A 20,081-nucleotide genomic window follows, 5' to 3' on the forward strand; every position below is an offset into this window, starting at 1 on the left:
ACTTCAGACAAATGGTTCTCTTCTTAAAAACTTCCAGCGTTGGAGTATTCACAACTTCTTGAGGCAAGTTGTTCCACTGATTAAATTGTTCTAACTATCAGGAAATTTCTCCTTAGTTCTAGGTTGCTTCTCTCCTTGATTGGTTTCCATCTGCTGCTTCAGGTGCTTTGGAGATAGGTTGACCCCCACCCACCCCTCGTCTTTGTGGCAGCCCCTCAAATATTGGAAGGTGGTATCATGTCTCCCCTAGTCCTTCTTTTCATCAAACTAGACATCCCCAGTTCCAGCAACCTTTATATGTTTAGCCTCCAGCCCCCTGATCATCTTGGTTGCTCTTCTCTGCACTCTTTCTAGAGTCTCAACATCTGTCATTGTACAGGGGAATGATTGAGTCTGTCATTTGCACCTCTGTAACTGTCTGGTTTGGCTCTGCGACCAAACAGGACAGACAAAGACTTCAACTGATAGTTAGGACTGCAGAAAAAAAACAAATTGCAACCAGCCTGCCTTCCATTGAGAATCTATATATTCTATACGTCAGAAAGAGGGCTGAGAAAATATCCCGTCATATCTTGGGCATAAAGTGTCCCAACTTATTCCCTCGAGATGACACTGTGGGGTATTGCACACCAAAAACAACTAGACACAAGGACAGTTTTTCCCCCATGCCATCACTCCGCTAGACAAGCTGAGGAATACTTAGTAGGGCTGCGTTACTATTATCTTTCTCCTATTTCCTACGACCTGTTTCCTTATCTTCTTAGGGCTATGATTTATAGCTTACGATTTATATAGCTTATGATTTATAGCTTACAATTTATATTACAGGTAGTCATCAACTTAACAACACTTCATTTAGTGACCGTTGAAAATTACAATGCTACTGAAAAAAAAGGGGATTTGTGAGCCTTTTTCACACTTAGGATCTTTGCCGCATCCCTTGTTGTAAGTCAAGGACTACCTATATATTTAGCCATGCTGTATGGTTGTAGTAGAAGTATTATCCTTCTCATCTTCTCTACTACCCCTCTGTATCGGAATCATTATTATGATTGTTGTTACTCTGCCGCTTTGCATATACAGGTTAGTCCTCGACTTACAACAGTTCATTTAGTGACGGTTCAAAGTTACAACATCACTGCCAAAAGCGACTTAGGGACACTTTTCAAACTTACAACCATTGCAGCATTCCCCACGGTCACCATGATCAAAATGCAGACGCTTGGCAACTGACTCATATTTATGACGGTCGCAGCGCCGGGGGTGGGGTGGGTGTCACACGGTTCCCTTTTGCGACCTCCATCCGAGCAAAGTCAGTGGGGAAGCCCAATTCATTTAACAACTAACTGCGTTACTAATTTACCAACCGCAAGGATTCGCTTAATCCCTGCGGCCGGCAAAGCCGTAAAACAGGGCAAAACTCACTTGGCCACAGAAATTTGGGGCTTGATTGTGGTCGTATGTTGAGAGCTTTTGCATCCGAGACAAATCCCTCGTTATGTCTAATCACACTTGGGCAATTAATACTGCTTTATTGGGCAAGTAGGATTAGACACAAGGGGTTTCCCAAACCTTTCCAGATTGGCGGGAGAAGGGATGGGTCCACTTGAGCGGCCAGCAAGCGCACTCATGCAGATCCATTTTTGCAAGCATCAAAGATGCGAACAGCCACTGCTCGTGCACAGGTCACGCAGGTGGGGATGGCCCGACGTTTCTGCGGCCCACTTGCAAACAGTCTCATGCTCAGTAGCGGGCCATGGCCTCATGGTTGGGGACCCTGCCATAAAGTAATCTATTCTACCCTTCTCCTTTAGGCCAGAGCGGTGAAGACCGCAGGAGGCGGCCATGCGCTGGTGAGCGAAGAGCGGGAAACTTCCCTTCGAAGTCGGAGAGCTGCTCAGCGGGTGCCTGTCAAAGAGGAGGAGGAAGAGGAGGAGGAGGAAGAAGAGGAGGAGGAGGAGGAGGAGGAAGAAGAGGAGGAGGAGGAGGAAGATGCGCCCCCTTTGCTGGTCGGCCAGACGCCCATGAGGCCTGAGGAGCCGGGCATGCCAGCTCCCCAAGAGACGGGCATGTTCCAAGCTTCCCTGCCCTTCGTCCTGCAAGCCCAGCAAACGGAGGCTCGCTCTCAGATGCCAGACAGCCCAAGCGGCGAAGCCGCCATGCCAGTCCTCGCACACTTGCAGAGATCAGAAGACGAGGAGGCTCAGCCCTGGGCAACAGACCCCGGGGAAAAGCAACAGGCAACTCTAGCCCCAGGGGAATCCCCCATGGAAAAGGATCCCCTCCCAGATACCCCAAAGGAGGTTGCACCCCAGTTACCCGAAGCCTTAAAAATGGAGTCCGAAGAAGACCCAGGCCTTCTGAAGGAGCCGAAGTTGACCGAAACTCTCCAGGAGAAGGAGGAGGAGATGATGGAGCAGGGTGAGACTCCAGCGGCTGTTGTCTTACAGAAGGAGGGAGAACCCCAGAACAAGGGGACCCCAGAAGCAGTGGCAACCCAGGCGCTGCGCAGCCTAGAGGAAGAGGCATCTGCTGTCGCCGCAGCGCTAGTACAGGCCTCTCCGTCTCCCCCGCAGCTGATCGAAGCACAACAGTCGCAACAGGATCCCCGGGGGGATGAGCTGCCTCTGCCACTCCTGACCAAGGAAGCCCCCGCGGGACTCGCTCCCGCGGAAGACGAAGCCCCTCCTCAGCTCTCTCAGCCATCTCCCCCCGCTCAGGAAGCACCGGCTGCAGCCAGCCTCGGAACCTCGTCATCCCCCTTGGCGCTCCCGCCACACCAGCCCTTACGGCCCGGCAGCTCCCGCTCCTCCTCCTCCTCGTCCTCCAGCTCCTCTCGTTCCCGCTCCCGGGGCAGCTCACCACTACGCTCCCGGGCTAGGAGGACCCGCTCCGCTTCCTCCGAATCACCTGCTCGGAAACGGCCAGCTTTAGAATTACGATCCCGCTCCAACTCAGAGCGGCGTAGCAGTTCGGGCTCCCAGTCCCGTTCCAGCAGCAGAGGCAGCAGCAGCAGCAAGGTGAGTGGGTTCGGCAGTGGTGTCTTTACAAACCAAGTTGGGAAATTTAACAGGTTGTCCTCGACTTACAACAGTTCCGTTAGTGACTGTTCAGAGTTAACAGCCCTGAAAAAAAGTGACTCATGATAGTTTTTCACACCATTGCAACATCCCCATGGATGTTAATGGATGGATAATGGATGGATGGATGGATGGATGGATGGATAGATAGATAGATAGATAGATAGATAGATAGATAGATAGATAGATAGATAGATAATTAGATGATAGATGATAAGAGATGATAAATAGGTAGATAGATGATAGATAGTTGGATGATAGATGATAAGATAGATAGATAGATAGATAGATAGATAGATAGATAGATAGATAGATAGATAGATAGATAGATAGATTAGATGATACGTACAGATAGATTGAATAACTTTTCCCCCAAATGTTTTTTTATTTTATTTTATTTTATTTTATTTTAAAGCATACAATCCATCTTCCATTTAAACAGTGTGTCACCTGGGTACAAATTTCTTGTACAAGAACAATTACAGTTTACATATATTCATTGTATTGGTATTAATTCTCTATTCTTACTTAATACTGATATACATAATACATCTGATTGTAATAATCCTCCCTATTGTAACATTTTAACTCTATTAACATATTTTCTATACTTTAGTCATCTTTAAAAATTTCTAACTCCCATATTTATTCTGCAACTATCGATAAAAAGATTCCCATATTAAATAGTATTCATTTTGTTCTTTCTCTTCAATTACAAGCGTTAGCCTATTCATCTCTGCACATTCTAAAATTTTCCTAATCACCTTCTCATCCATAGATAGAATAACTTTATTGTCACTTTGAATATCCACTAATCGGCATACATTAAAATGAAATTTTTATGCATCCAGCTCTCAAAGGATCACCACCTCCAATATACACCTTATAAACATGACAGAATAAATAAATAAATACAAAACTACACAAATACGTATATCATATAACACATGATCTTTTCCCATGCATTCAGGTTGTTTTTCAGCTTGCTATATATTGCTTACAGGTGTTTTTCCAAGTTTTCCATAGCTTTACAGCTAGTCCTCGACTTACAATGGTTTGCTTAGTGACCGGGGTCACGGGATTCCCGTTTTGCGAACTTCTGATGAGTGAAGTCAATGGGGAAAGCCTGATACACTTAACGACCGGGTTACTAGTTAAATAACTGCAAGGATTCAATTAACAAATGTGGCAGGAAAGGTCGAAAAATGGGTCAAAACTCACTTAGCAAATCTTTCACTCGACATAAAATTTGGGGCTCAGTTATGGTCGTAAGTCGAGGACTACCGGTGTAGACATGCTATATACCGTGCATACACTCAGTGGACAGAAATTTGGTACCCAGTTATGGTCATTAAGTCAAGGATGAGCTGTATAAGCGTAGCTGTTTGCTAGCAATGGCCTGTTTTGAACCCAGTGCCTAGAGCTAGGGGCTTTTAAATCAGAACTGCAGGAGCCTTGTGGGACGTTGCCACCTGAGCAAGGCTGTGTCAAACGTTTTCTGAAAATAAATACATGTATTTCCAGCTCAGAATAAGTTGATTTTTTTCAGGGGATAATGAGAACACTTGGTGTAAAGAAATCAGATTTTAGGCACCTTCCTGCTTGTTTCTAGACAAGCGTTTTCAAGTTTTGTATCTTTAAAAAAAAAAGATACATTTCAAAGCTTGCCAAAATAAAAGGGAAACGAGGCAGGGAGCTTGGTTTAAAGCACTTCAGGATGCTTTTTTAAAAAAAAAACAAACACCAATTTTTTTCAGTGTATTGTTATACAATTTGAGAGATGCTATCCCTCCAGTTGTTTGTCCACAAGTGTCTTCAAAGCCAACGAATTTCATAAAAAGACTATAAATATATCCAGAATTTATAAAATCCAGCAACTTCTTTTTTTAAAAGGCATCTTCATTTAATTGCTTGGCATCACTCGATCTTTTGAAAGTAAAGAAACTGCAGAGGTCTTTATAGGATATGTCTTCTGTGTGAAAAGTGTTTGGTCAGGCAGCGGAAACTGTATAAATTCGATGAAAACATTTAAAAATGTACATTTTCCTCCTTGAAAACAACAATTCTTTCTCTGATGTTTCCTTGAAAATAAGACCCAAATGGAAAATAAGCCTTCAGGATGCTCGTGATATAAGCCCAACCCTAAAAATAAGCCCCAGTTAAGATTGTCAGTCAGAGAAACACATTTAGAACTATATTTCCCTGAAAATAAGACCTAGAAGTAGAAAATAAGACCTAAAGTGTCCTTTGGAGCAAAAATTAATATAAAACCCTGCCTTATTTTTGGGGAAACACAGTATGTAGATTTTCAGTGGCAAATCCATAGAATTAATCCTATAGTTTGTGAGGTCCCTGTTGCTGTCTGAGTTTGGTGGTTTTCTTGCAGACGTTTCATGACCCAACTAGGTAACATCATCAATGCTAGAAGGGAGTGGGGTTTTAGAAAATGAGGAGGATGACTATGGGGTCCTTTTCTATGGGGAAATTCATAGAATTAATCCTATATTCTGGGAGATCCCTGCTGCTCTCTTAGCGTGGTGGTTTCATGACCAAACTAGGTAGCATCATCAAGGCTCAGGGTGGATAAAAATTGACTTTTTTAAAAAAAATTGATTTTTTAAAAATTTAAATCAGTTTTTTAAAATTTAAATCGGATTTTTATCGAATTTATTTTAATAAAATGCTTTTGGAATAAAAAGCTATCTAAAGATAGATACATTCATAATTGAGCTTGTTCATCATGCAATAGTGATATAACATGAGGCTGTATATAGTCTGCAATATTTATATTTTTGGTAAACTCATTCCACAAGTCCAAGCTCTACAAGCTAACAGGCACTACGTTGATGCATTCACACAATTTCACAGCAGGGATGACAAAAAATTATGTTTTAAATTGTGTTGATTTAAATCGAGCCTTTTTACTAGTGATTTAAATCGTGATTTAAATCAAGTCCACCCTGTCCGTGTTGACATGATGTTAGTCCTGGCACTGAGGATGTTACCTAGTTTGGTTATGAAACGTCTGCAAGAAAACCACCCAGCTCAGAGACTACCAGGGACCCCCACCGTTCACCCCTGAGCTACATAACACAGGTAGTCCTTGACATGCGACCACAACTGAGCCCAAAATTTCCATCACTAAGTGAGACAGCTGTTAAGTGAATTGTGCCCCATTTTACGGCTTTTCTTGCCACGGTTGTTAAGTGTGAATCATTGCAGTTCTTAGCAACACTGTTAACTAGGCCAATCTGGTTTCCCCCAGAAGGTCGCAAAGAGATCACACGAACCATCAGAAATATGAGTCAGTTGTCAAGCGTCTGAATTTTGATCGTGGGGACGTTGCAATGGTCGTACATGTGAAAAATGGTCCTGAGTCACTTTTTTTCAGGGCCATTGTAACTTTGAACGTTCACTAAATGAACTGTTGTAGGTTGAAGGCTACCTGAATTCTTCTATAGGAAATGAATGAATGAATGAATGAATGAATGAATGAATGAATGAATGAAGAAAGGAGGGAGAAGAGAGAGTGGAAGGAAGGGAGGAGGGGAGAAAGGAATGAAGATAAAAGAAGGGAGGAGGAGATAAAGGAAGGATGGGGAGGATGGAAGACAGGAGAGAAAGGAAAGGAGGTAGGAAGGAAGGGGAGGAAGAAACGAGGGAGAGGAAGAAGGAAGAAGAGAAAGGAATGAAGGAGAGAAAGGAAGGGAGGTAGGAAGAAAGGGAGAAGAAGGAGAGAAAGGAATGAAGGAGAGAAAGGGGAAGAAGAGAAAGAAAGGAGAAAGAAAAGGAAAAGGAAAAGAAGGAAAAAGAGAGAAAGAAAGAAAGACCTATATTTCACCTTAACAAGCCTTTTTGGAGAACACTGGGAGAACCAAGAAGTGCAAAAAATTCTGTTTTTCTTTTTCTTTTCCAGTCCCGCAGCCGTGAAGCTTCACGGGACAGCACCAGTTTTCCCCCCACCAAAGAGCCCTCCCCACCCCACAGCCCCAAGGCCCAGCCCCAAGAGATTCTCTCCAGCTCCAGGGACAAAGAAAGAAGCACCCTCTCCCCTCCTCCGAGGCCACACAGCCACACCCCACAACAGCAACCACCAGCATGCAGCATGCAGGCCGAGACCACGTTTCCAGAACGAGTACGGGGGCATTCCGGGGGTGGGGTGTCTCCTCCTTGGGGTTCCCAGCTCTGCTTCAGCTTAGAATTTGGGGGGTGGCAGTCAGGAGACCCGTCCCTATGGCCCCTTCCTGCTAAATTAACCCTTTCCCCCACAGGGCAGCCCAGCGCCCCTCTTTCCCACGGAGGAGGGGTCTGGCCTAGACATCGGGGGCCTCGTCTCAGAGCTGCAGCGTCCGATTGAGCCGCCGCGCAGCAAAATGTGAGTATCGGGGGGGGGCCCTGAGCCAGGATGGGTTAGCTCATGTAGAGTGCCCGACTTGGGACGGTTGATGCATTGGGGGGGAGCGGGGCACCCCAAAAAGCACAGGAGACAGCACTAGGCTCTCTGTGGCTCAGCACATACCAAGCACGGTGCAGTCCCTCACCAATCCTAAACAGAACGGCTGCAGGAAAGAGCAGAGGTTCAAGACCTGATATCGCTGAGAAACTGACCGGACCGTAGCCCATTCCAGTGGGGTGGAGTCAACCTTGGTCTCTTTAAACCAGGGTCTTGTACGGGTGACTCTCAGTCCTTTCTCACATCCCAGGGTTGCAATTCAAGAAAGGAGATAGATAGATAGATAGATAGATAGATAGATAGATAGATAGATAGATAGATAGATAGATAAGAGATATAAATTAGATATAGATTAAATAGATTAGATAGATAGATATAGATATAGATTAGATAGATAAGATATAAATTAGATATAGATTAAATAGATTAGATAGATAGATTAAATAGATTAGATAGATAGATAGATAGATATAGATTAGATAGATATAAATTAGATATAGATTAGATTAGATAGATAGATTAAATAGATTAGATAGATAGATATAGATTAGATAGATATAAATTAGATATAGATTAGATTAGACTAGACTAGACTAGATTAGATAGATAGATAGATAGATAGATAGATAGATAGATAGATAGATAGATAGATAGATAGATAGATAGACAGACAGACAGACAGACAGACAGACAGACTTGGCCAGTTGAATGGGGGACTGGCCTCTTAAGAGAGGGATCCTGCAGTCTCTAAGGCAGTGGTGGCTAACCTTGTGGGTTCCTGTGCCAGAAAATCGTGTGTGTCAGCACCCAGAAGGCCATGCATGTGGGGCACCTCTCCCCATGCCTCCTGTGCATGCACTTCAACCCCCCCCCTCCGGTGTGCGTCTCTGCATGAATGCACGATCCTTCCCGTGTGCCATGCATCTGCGCATGCATGTGAGACCCCCCTGCGTACGCCATGCGTCTCTTCAGGCGTGCACATCCCCCGCGAGCGCCTGCCAGTTACCCGACCATCAGCTGGCGGTCGGGCAGTGCATGCACAGTAGACTTGCTCTGGGCGAGGGCTCGCAGGCCAGCAGTAATAGCATGCCATAGGTTCGACATCACGGCTCTAAGAGAAGGTTCCTGTACGTTTGACCGGTTGGATTTGGGGGAGGGGAGATGGATCCTGCAGCCCTTCTAAGGGAAGGTTTGTGAGCGCTTGACTGGTTGGATGGTGGCTGGTCTTTAAAAGGCATGGATCCTGCAGCCTCTAGTCTAAGGTTCCTATATGCTGGGGCGGGGGGCGGAATGGATCCTGCAGCGTCCTAAAACAGAGGTCTCCAACCTTGGCAACTTTAAGACTTGTGGACTTCAACTCCCAGAATTCTCCAGCCAGCTGGCTGGAGAATTCTGGGAGTTGAAGTCCACAAGTCTTAAAGTTGCCAAGGTTGGAGACAAAGGTTCCTGCACGCTTGACCGGTTGGGTGGAGGGGCTGGGATGGCTGCTGCAGCCTCTAACGTACCTGTGTGCTTGACCTGTTGTGTGGGAGCCCTGGCCTTTAAAAGGGAAGGCTCCTGCAGCTTCTAATCCAAGGGAAGAAGGTTCCTGCTGTGGGCTTGACCGGTGGGATGGGATCCTGCACGCTTGACCGGTTGGATAGGGGCCTGGCCTTTAAAAAGGAGGGCTCCTGCAGCCGGTAGTCTAAGGAAAGGTTCCTATGTGCTTGACCAGTTGGATTGGGGTGGGGGTGGGTGGGGGTCTGGCCTTTAGAAGGGATGGCTCCTGCAGCCTCTAATGTAAGTTTCTGCGCGCTTGACCGGTTGGGTGGGAGCCCCGGCTCTGCGCTTGACCGGTGGGTTGGATTTGGGGGGGTCCGGCCTTTAGAAGGGGGGACACTCCTGCAGTACCCGTCCCCATGCCGTATTGGGGGAGGGGGTATCCCAAAAGCGCGGGGTGGGGGGTCGGGAGTTAATCCAGGCTCCCTCCTCGCCCTCGCAGCTCTGCCCGGCCCCGCCCCCTCGGGGGTCCCTTCAGCCCCCTCCCCCTTCTCTCTCTCTCTCCCCCCTCCTTTATCTTTTCCTCCTCCTCCTCCTCCTCCCGGGGGCTGCCGGGAAAGCCTCGGCGCCGGCAAGATGGCCCCGCCGCCTGTCCGCGGCTCCGCTCTTGCGCCGGGGCTGGTCCCGCCGTTGCCGCGGCCGCTCGCCGCCGCTGCCCCCCCTACCGAGCCGCTGCCGAGGCGCCCGCGGTCCTGCTAAAGAGGCGGAGCCCCAGGAAGCCGCCCCGACCCCGGCCATGCTGCTCTCCGAGAGCAAGGGAGGGTGAGACCGGGAGGGCCCGGCCGGCCTCGGCTGCCTCCGCAGCCCCCTCCCCAATCCCTCCTTCCTTCCTCTCCTGCGCCATTCTCTCTCTCTCCCTCCCCCCCTCCTCCATTCATTCATTCCCTTCCTGCGGCCCCTCCCCCCTTTTTCTCTGCCTCGCGCCCTCCTGGGCTCTCTCTCCCCCTCCTTTTTCCTCCTCCTCCTGCCCTCCATTTTCTCTCTTCCCTCCAGCCAGACCCCCTCCCCAGCGCATCGGCCCTTCCCTTTGACAGGGTGCCCCCTCCTGCGCGCCTCCCTTTCTTCCCAGGAGGTCTCACTTTTCACTGCGGGTTTCCCCCCACTTTTGCTTGGCTGGCTGGCTGTTCCCCTTTTCTTCAGTCCCTCCCCCCCTCTCTCTCTCTCTCTTCCCCACCTCCCAGTCGGGGTCCTCTGCCTGCCTCCCAGCTGCTTCCTCCTTTGCACCCCTCCCTTCCCAATCACCCATCAATCTCTATCTCCTCCCAGCACAGTCCACTGCTTGCCTTCCTGCTGCTTCCTTCTCTGCCCCCTTCCTTCCCGTCTATCTGTCTGCCTGTCTGTCTATCCATCCATCCACCCCTCCCAGGAGTCCAGGTCCTTTGCCTGCCTTCCTTCCCCCACCCTCTCTCCCCTATCTATCTATCTATCTATCTATCTATCTATCTATCTACCGCTCTGCCCTCCCCCTCCAGGAGTCCAGGTCCTCTGCCTGCCTCCCAGCTGCTTCCTCCACCTGGATTTTCCTCCTCCCCACCCCAGGGATCAGCCACCCATCCTTCTCTATCCCCCTCCCCCTTTTTTTTTCCTTTTCACCGCCTGCCCTTTTTCTCTGCAGAGATTTTTTCTTCTCCTCCTCCTCCCCCTCCCTCCCTCTTTTCATCCCCCACGTGTCTGCCTTCTTGCCTGCTCTTCTTTCCCCTCTTTTCCGCCTCTCTGGCTGCTGCTTTTCTACTCCTGGCCCTTCGCCCGCCCTCCCCTTGCCCGAGCAACAGTGGGGGGAGGCTGGGACGAGGCAGTCTGGGCCCCCAGGGATGAATGAGGGGGTGGCTCTGAGATGGGGAGGCAGTGGTGTAATTGACGGGGGATGGAATATGCGACATGAAAGGAGGTTCAGGTGGGTGGTTTGGGAAAAGGGGCCATTTGGGGCTCTGGTCCGTGTGCCTGCCACCCCCCCCCCCCCACTTCGTATTCTGATTCCTCCCCTTGTTTGGACGTGGGGCTGAAAGAAAGGCCCTTCTCTTGTACTCTGTGTGTGTGTGGGGGGGAGGTATTCCTCTGGAGTTGGGGGAACAATACTCCAAGGATGCTCAGGGATGGAGAAGTGACCTTTAGATGGCTGTAATGAAGGGAAGGCCGCAGGGAAGGAAGGAGAAATGAATGGGGCAGGGGTTTCTTGGGATGGTGGGCCCTGCTATATGGGGCAGAGGCTCCCCGGGACCTCTTTGTAAAGGCTGCTGCCCTTCCCAATAAAAGCGAGGCACTCCTTGTCTCCTAGTGACCCCCCAGTTCCCCTGCCCCCGCCCCCCCCAGTGATGGCCTCTCCCTCTTTCCATGCAGCGAGGAGAAGCAGACAGTGCCAATGGAGCTGTCGGAGCCCCAACCGGAGAACGAGGCCCTGGAGCCCGGTGGCCCCGAGGATCAGCCCTCCGCAGACCCCTCGGGCCCCGAAGCAAGTCCCGAAGACGAGGAGAAGAAAGAGGTAGCGTGTTGGGAGGCACTCTTCAGCATAGAGGCAGGGGGCCCCATCCATATGAGTGGCTGAGGAGGGTGGGGCTTTCTTGGGGTAAATGAAGGGCCGTCCAGCACTACCCTGGAGAGCGGGGTGCAATGGGAAGAGAGGGAAGGCCTGGGGAGGATCTAAGTTCCCTAGCAAAATATTTGCACGAGGGACTTGATGCCCCAAATTCCCCACAAGGAGATCTTGAAGGCAGAGGAGTATCGATGCACCACAATTCACCAGCTTTTTTTTTTTCCTCCAGAGTGTACAAATCTGCTCCCTGAGAATTTTCACTTGGGTGTGCTTGGGGGGAAATGGTATTTCTCCCTGCCCTTTAATTTTACAAAATAAACCACTGCTGTTTGAAAATAGGTTAGGCCTATCAGGCTGAGAACGAGCAGAAATGTGAAATAAGCCTTCCGGGCTGTGTTTTTCAACCATAGTCCCTTTAAGAGGCGTGGACTTTAACTCCCAGAATTTCCCAGCCAGCAAGTCGAAATCCACCCGCCTTAAAGCATGCCAGCTGAGGAATTCTGGGATTTGAAGTCCTCACTTCCCAAAAGTGGCCACAATGGACAAACACTGTACCTACCAATGGCTAGCAGAGAGAAACGACCACTTCTTGCCTTTTTAAATTTTTCTTGACTAGCAAATACCTGCATTCATGTCCCAATTTAGTGACAAATTGTACCCAAGTAAGAGAAAATATGGAATGTTGACATGGATATTCAGAATCCCAGGGGTGTTTTTATTTTTTTATTTTTTTTGGTCCAGTCCGGAAGGCAGAACCTACATTCTCAGCCTGGTGCTTCTTCCATTCGCCCTGCCTTATGCCAAGACTGGTTTGAGTTTTTTCAAAGCATTGAAATAACCCCCCACCCAGCCCTTAACCAGGATTCCTGCCCTCAAGCACATTTTGGCATGCTTAATTTTTCTTGTGTGTGGTGGTGGTTGTTTACTAAACTAGATCCATTGCAAAGATTTGGTTTACCTTTTGGCCATTTCTGATATTTTGCCTCCCCCTCCCCTTTCCACTTGCGAGCCAGTGTAAAGAATTGGCCTCTCGTTGTATAAAGAGGTGGGCAGGTGGGTTTTGTGATAGGAGGGCGCTGGGAGGTCTGGGGAAGGGGGAAGGGATTGAATACATTTGTGCGTCCCCACGTACATATTTGCACTCACAACTCAGATCCTGGCTTTTCCGTGCTGCTGAGGAAGAGGGGTGGGTGGGGACAGGCCTTGCTTCTCCCCTCACCCTAAAGATAGCTACCCCGCACAATCCCTCTCCCCCCGTTGACATTCTCCTCTGGACTCGTTTGTTCTGAATCCCGTTTTAAAGAGGCATCAATCTCCTGGGAATGCGAAAGAGAGAGAGAGTGAGAGAGAGAGAGAACCGGAGAGAGAGAGAGCGTGGACACGTTTGAGCAGGCCGCATCCGGGCATCCGTGGAGGTTGGACAGGGCAAAAAAAAAAAAAAAACCAAAAAAAAAAAAGAGAGATTTTGGAGATGGTCTTCCTTGGCCTTTGTTGGAACTGTTTTCTGCCTCCGTTCGGTGGGAAAGTCCTCTTGACATCCGTAGCTGCGCAGAGAAAACATGCCTCTCGGAGTCCCACCTGCTCTGGGAGTCTTCCTTTGTGGATCCAAAAATTTGATGGTGCACCTCAACTGGTTCCTTGTTCGTCTCCACCATCCGTGAAAGCTGCAGCTGCTGCTCTTGGAAGGCCACCTGGTCAAAATTCGGCCGGCCTTCAGAACGATGTGCCCCAAAGATGTCACACAACACGTCAACCTGTTCCATCGCATCCCTGGGGAAGTCTGAGGCCACATCTCCTTCACCGTCCCAAGGAAGGCTTCCGTGGACGCGAGATGAATTCCCGCCCTGAGAAGAGCTATCCAAATTCTCCCGGATATGGTCACCGATCCCGTCGCTCCTAGATCCCGCCATTCTCCCTGATTTTGGGGAAGTTTCGGCACCCGAGTGACTTTTCCATCCGCCAAGGGGGGGAGTCTGTTGTCCCACCTGCCTGGATTGCCAGTCTCCAAATCCCTAGGAACCAGGTTGATGCCAGATCGCCATCCATCTGCTGATCCTAAGATTGGGCTCCAGAATTTGGGGAGAAGCTCCTCTGTCCTCCGTAACACTGCGGATACGTAGAGGTCTTCAACCCGTTTCGCCGACCTCCTGCACGCCGTCTCTCGTGCGAGTCCTGCTTTCTCCCCACCAGCGCTGCGAAGGACCTGTTTGTGGCCTTTTTCTGGTAGGCGCCGAGGGTCGCCTAAGAGGACTTGGTGCGCGGAGTGTCCCACAGATCCTGGAGGACATCCATGCCATGTGTTATTTCGTCCAAAAAAAAAAAAAAAAAAACCAAAAGGACTGTCTGTTCCGGTTAACCTGTTTCGCCAGTCGTCAGGATGTCTGTCCCGTTGTGAATTTTGACTCTTTTCACTTAAAAATAAGAGTCCCCGCCACGAAACGGGACAGTGCCATATCCCGCTGTCCCAGCGGTCTGCCTGCCGAGAACTGACCAATGCCTTGACCCTCGTGATGGCTCCCCCACTTCCGCCCTTGTGTGTGTGGGGGGCGACTTCTGTCTCGCCCTCTCTCTTCCGGGACACTTTGACCTCCGACCACCAGCCAATCAAGCGCTAGGTTCCTACCTACCGGCCAACCAATCAGCACCTCTCTTGTCACCCAGCCCAACCAAGCCACGCACCTTTCAGGCCAGGGAGGGCTCGTTCCGATTGGACCAGCCGTTGCCTAGATACAGCGCACACACACTGAGGTGTGATTGGCTGAACAGAAGACCTTGCCCCAGGTGTGAGAGGGTACCTGGAGCGCTTGTCCTAATTTTATTTTATTTTTTATTTTTTTACGTTTTTTTTTCTTGTTTCGTGTTCTTAATTTAAATAGAAAAATATATAGAGAGAGAAAGGGAGAATTGGAACAGCTTGCGGGTGTGGGGGCGGATGGATGGGTCCCTTTATGATTTAAAATGGAGGGGTTTCCTCTCTTCCCCCCAGCTTTCTTTGTTCCTTAAATGATGGGGAGTCATTGGGAATTAGCTTAGGAGGTGTGTCAGCTCAGTTGGGTTTCTCTCCCCCCCCCCCCGTCCCCAAAACCCTTACTCAAAGTGACCCCTGTGGTGACCATTGGGGTGGTACCTGGTTTCCATTCACCTGCCCCATTCCAGGGACACCTGCTGTTCAGCCATGAAGTGGAGAAAAGCAGAGTTGGAAGGGACCTTGGAGGTCTTCTAGTCCAACCCCACTGCTCGTGGGGGGGGGGGAAGGGGGCTGGCCTAAATAAAAGAGGGTCAGAAAAAGGAGAAGACTCACAAAGCGAGGAACGAGCAAAAATACATATTTTTTTTCATAGGAATGAAAATACCTGGGTCTCGGCAGCTGCTGTGGGATCACAGGTGACATAGATTTGTCAAAAGCCTCATGGGCAACAAATCTTTTGTTGTTGTATATGTTGCCAGAGTTTAGCCTGGGTGCCGTCTCTGAGCTTGGTTGTTTTCTTCCAGGTGTTTCCTTACCCCAATTAGGTAACCTCATCAGTCTGTTGAATGACCTGTCAAAGTTACTACAGCACCGAAAAAAGGTGACTTATGTCCGTTTTTCACAGTTACGACCTTTGCAGCAGCCCCATAAATCACGTCATAATTCAGATGCGTGGCAACCGATTCATATGTGTGACCAAGGTCATTTGATCTCCTTTTGTGACTTTCTGACACGGGAAAACCAAATTCACTTCACAACTGTTAAACCACTGAAGTGAGTTAAACCACAATAGTAAGTTAAACCACTGAAGTGATTCCCTCAGGGTGGATAAAAATGGATTATTTTTTTAAATGTTTTTTTAAAATCAGATTTTTTTACTTAAATCAGATTATTTTTTAATTTAAATCAGATTTTTTTAAATCAAATTTATTTTAATTAATAAAATGCTTTTGGAATAAAAATCTATCGAAGGATAGTTTCCTATTTGAGATACATTCAAAATTGAGTTTGTTCGGCGTGAAATGGAGCTTAGTGATGGAGCATGAGACTGTAGATATTCTGCAATATTTGCATTTTTGGGTAAATATCATTCCACGAATCCAAGCTCCACAAGCTGATACAACTTTGTGCTGCATTGATGTATTCACCCAATTTGCAGCAGAAGTGACAGTTGCTCTTTAAAAGTTATGGTTTAAATCGAGTTGATTTCAATCAAGGCCTTTTTATTAGTGATTTAAATTGTGATTTAAATCAACTTGATTTAAATCCACCATGGCTTCCCTTTACAACTATAGCAAGAAAGGACGTAAAAAGGGTAAAACTCACTTCACACATGTCTCAACCACATAAATGTTGGGCTCGAAACTATCTATACTGCAATAAATCACCCTGAGCTACAAGTATCAGGAAGTGTCAGGAAGTATCTCCTTCAACTATGGTTAGTCCTCAACTTACGACCACAACAGAGCTCAAAATTTGTGTCGCTGAAAATTTATTGAGTTTTGCCCTGTGTCACGATTTGCCACAGTTTTTAAGAGAATCATTGCCGTGGTTAAGTTAGTTCCACGGATGTTAAATGAATCTGGTTTCCCCATTGATTTTGGTCATCAGAAGGTCGCAAAGGGGGTCATATGTCCGTTTCCCCCGACACTACAACCATCGTATGAGTTAGTAGCCGAGCCTATGAATGTAGGTCACATGACCATGGGGAATACTATAATGGTTATAAGTATGAAAAACGGTCCTAAATCACTTTTTTCAGTGCCGTTGTAACCTCGAACGGTCACTAAGCAAACTGTCATAAGTCGAGGACTACCTGTACTCTGGGGTGGGGAACTATGGTCCTTTTATGACTGGCAGAGTTCAGCTCCCAAAATTCCTGAGTCAGCCATGCTGTCTCAGGAATTCTGGGAGTTGAAGTCCACCAGTCATAAAAGGGCCATGGTTTCCTATGCTATCTCAGGAATTCTGGGAGTTGAAGTCCGCCAGTCATAAAAGGGCCATGGTTTCCTATGCTATCTCAGGAATTCTGGGAGTTGAAGTCCGCCAGTCATAAAAGGGCCATGGTTTCCTATGCTATCTCAGGAATTCTGGGAGTTGAAGTCCTCCAGTCATAAAAGGGTCATAGTTTTCCATTCTGGCTGAGGAATTCTGGGAGTTGAAGTCCACAAGTCATAAAGGGGCCATAGTTCCCCACCTCAGAAAGACATAATTAGGGTTACTTGAAGAATCTCCTGTAGCTGAATAAATGTTGCAGCTGAGTAAAATCTCTCCAAAATACCAGAGGGAGTTTTAAAACTTGTCCATTCTGTTGAACCTACTCCAATGGCTAAAATTCATAAGTGCTTCTACATTATTCTCTATTCTTATTATTTTCCTTCCTCCTCCCCCGCCCCCCAAACCACAAGCTGGGTCTGTCTTAGTGAACTTGTCAACCATCAAAGTAGGATATTATTTGCCTACTGGCCTGTGTCGACTTAATATATCCATTGGCAGGACACTGAGGATTTTAAAATAATCTGACGTCATCGTTAGAGTCCTTGTTTCAAAACGGATAAGCCGGATTTGAAAGGTTTTTTTTTATATATAAATGTAAGGGAAACTCACCGTTAGCAATATATCCTGTTTCTTTTTTTAAAAATGAAATATTTTTGTCCATTTTCTGGATTTTTTTTACTGATTGATTGAGAGAGATACAGATAAAGATACAAATGCAGGCAGAAATAGTTCAATTTAAAAAAAGAAACAGGATATGCTAAAGAATTGCTAGTGGTGGGTTTCCCCTACATTTGTGTGGGTTTTGAATTCCCATCCTTTCCAGTCAGGGCAGGAAAGGTAGGCTGGCTGGGGATAATGGTACCTGTAATCCCATGCAGCTGAGACCCAAGGATTTGGGCTTCAGCGGCTTCAGCCTTTGCTGTCACTGTGGCTTCCTAATTTTTTTAATTAAAAGCATCCAGTCTTATTTCCATAATACAGAAATAAACATTGAGGAGAAAATATTAAAAGCAAGAAATATAACCATAGAATCCTTTTTTTAATTAAAACCTTTCTGGAGCAAACGCATGAAAACAATAGTTTGCCTGTTAAAAAATATTGCTAAAATCATGAAAGTCAGCTGCCTGTTTCTGAATAAAAAAGGAATCTGAGTAGAAGTGGTAATTGTTCCATAATTTGGTGCCACAACTAACAAGGCCCTGTGTGTTTTGCCCACTGGTCACTAGTGGGATGTGGACTTCAGTCTTAGACAGATGAAGGTGTGTCGTTATTCCTTAATAACATTTCCTATCCCTGGAGTAGTTTTAGTTCTGGAAACATTTACACCTATCAAAGAGAATATTTATAGCTCAGGGTTGAACTGCTACAAACACCTCCTTCCTTTCTAACACTGATGACGTTACCTAGATTGGCAAGGAAACAACCCCACCCCACAGAACCGTTTCGATTTCTCCTACCAGTGAGGACCAGAAACCCTTTTTTAACATTTTTTTTTCCTGTTTGACCTCCTGAAAGGCCAGAATACTGGGGGAGAGTTCTAACAGTTTCTAGTCCTTGTGAGGGCCGCTTCCGGGGATGCCACTCCAATTGTGGACATCCCTAGACGGCAGGAGCCCATGTGCAAATAAACTTGACCAGATTTCGTGGCCTTGCAAAGTTAGGGAGGCAGGATTCTCCCTTCTCCACTTCATTGCCAAGGCAGCAGTCGGTCCCCGTCCCTACTTCATCTGGGCCCCTCCATTATTTAGGCCTTCTCTCTCCACCCCCACCCCCACCCCTAGATGTCCCTCAGATGCGACGGCCGCTTTCCAAATCCCCAATACTGACTTGACTTCCCCCTCTACACGGGGTTTTCTTTCTTTGTCTGTCCTTCTCCCATTTCTCCCTCTCTCTCTCTCTCTCTCTCTTGCCCTTCCTTTCTTCCTTCCCTTTCTCCACAGGGTTCGGCTCAGCCCAAGGCCTTCAAGAGGAAGATCTCCGTCGTCTGTAAGTAAAAGGGGCAGGTTGTCCACCCTTTGAGCTCAACCGTCCCTTGACCAGCTGGTGAGACTTCTGAGGAGGGTTGGGGATGCTCAGGGGTCCCACCTCCCACTCCTGAAAGTTGAGGTCTCCAGCCAGGGCAACTTGGGGACTTCAATTTCCAGAATTCCTCACCTCAGCATTGCCGGCTGAGGAATTCTGGGAGTTGAAGTCCACAAGTTACCAAGGTTGGAGAGACAGCCTTGCTTTAAGGAGTGGGAGAGCACATGCCTTCTGCTTGGCTGCTGGGATGGAGGAAGGGTGGACATTCCCCAGGAGAGACAAGGTCACTCTCTGGAGCAGAATGCAAGGGATTGTATTCCCTGAAATATAGGTAGTCCTCACTTAATGACTCATCTCCGAATGACCAGCTGAAGTTACAACTGACCTTCCCAGAAGGTGTTTGCTTTGTTAAAATTTTTCAGCCCACTTTTATAAGTAAAAAGTGAGGAACGTACCCGATTCTCCTTCTTCCTCCTGTTTTTTCCACAACAACAACCCTGTGAGGTGGGTCGGGCTGGGGAAAAGGGACTGGGGCAAAGTCACCCAGCCAGCTTTTATGCCTCCTAAGGCAGCACTAGAACTCCCAGTCTCCTGCTGATTGGCCCAAAGTCATCCAGCTGGTTTTCATGCCTAAGGTGGGACTAGAACTCCTGGTTTCAGAGTCAACACCTTACCCACCACACCCAACTGGTTCTTCCAAGAGCTGCAAACTGCATTTTTGGGCATTTGGCTACCAGCTCGCATTTATTCCTGTTTGTAGCCTCCAGCAGTCACACGACCCGTTTTTGACAGGTTTCTAGTGTTTCCGATTTCCAGCTAAAAAAAAAATTCCCCATTGGGTATAATGGCTTCATTTTAACAACCGTTTGCAAAATAAAAAATAAAAAAGTGGCACAATCACATAGAGACTTGCTTTTAACGGCGACTTAAGACTTAATTCTGGACTCAGTTGTGGTTGTAATTCCAGAATTCCCTGAATGCGTTTGATGGGATGGGATGCATATTTCTTTAGTTTTAAAAGATACACCTGGTAAAATATTTTTATTTTTTCAGTGGTATTATCCTTGGCACCAAATGGCCAGCTTACTATACGTAGCATTGGGGTAGCAGGAACATAGTTCATTTAATGCCTGTAGTAGTGAAGGCAGCTGGGATTTTACCAGGAAAGGGCTAGCTCAAGTGTTTCTCAACCTCCGCCCCTTTAAGATGGGCAGACTTCAACTCCCAGAATTCTATGCTATGCTGGCTGGGGAATTCTGGGAGTTGAAGTCCACCCATCTTAAAGAGACGGAGGTTGAAAAAAACTGAGCTAGATTCTTTTTTATCCCAATATATAGCCCTAAGCTTACAACCATTCATTTAGTAACTATTTGAAGTTACAGCAGCATTCAAAAAAAGTGACACATGACCATTTTTCTGACAACCATTTTTCACACGGTTGTTGCAGCAGCCTCAATACTTGGCACTTGGCCACCGGTTCATATTTATGAC

General features: G+C 47.4%; 1 protein-coding gene across 1 annotated transcript in view; it reads left to right on the forward strand.

Moving 5' to 3' along the window:
• ACIN1 (apoptotic chromatin condensation inducer 1) overlaps positions 1-20,081 on the forward strand; it is a 51,593-nt gene that overhangs the window by 22,158 nt on the left and 9,354 nt on the right. Inside the window, 5 exon segments of the mRNA XM_087947198.1 lie at positions 1,815-3,020; positions 6,997-7,215; positions 7,352-7,455; positions 11,410-11,551; positions 18,509-18,554. Of these exon segments, the coding sequence (XP_087803324.1) occupies positions 1,815-3,020; positions 6,997-7,215; positions 7,352-7,455; positions 11,410-11,551; positions 18,509-18,554 (1,717 nt within the window).

Source organism: Notechis scutatus, chromosome Z (genome assembly GCF_049901735.1).
Source record: "Notechis scutatus isolate UNSWTSFEM ecotype Mainland chromosome Z, rNotScu1.2, whole genome shotgun sequence".
Classification (NCBI taxonomy): domain Eukaryota; kingdom Metazoa; phylum Chordata; class Lepidosauria; order Squamata; family Elapidae; genus Notechis; species Notechis scutatus.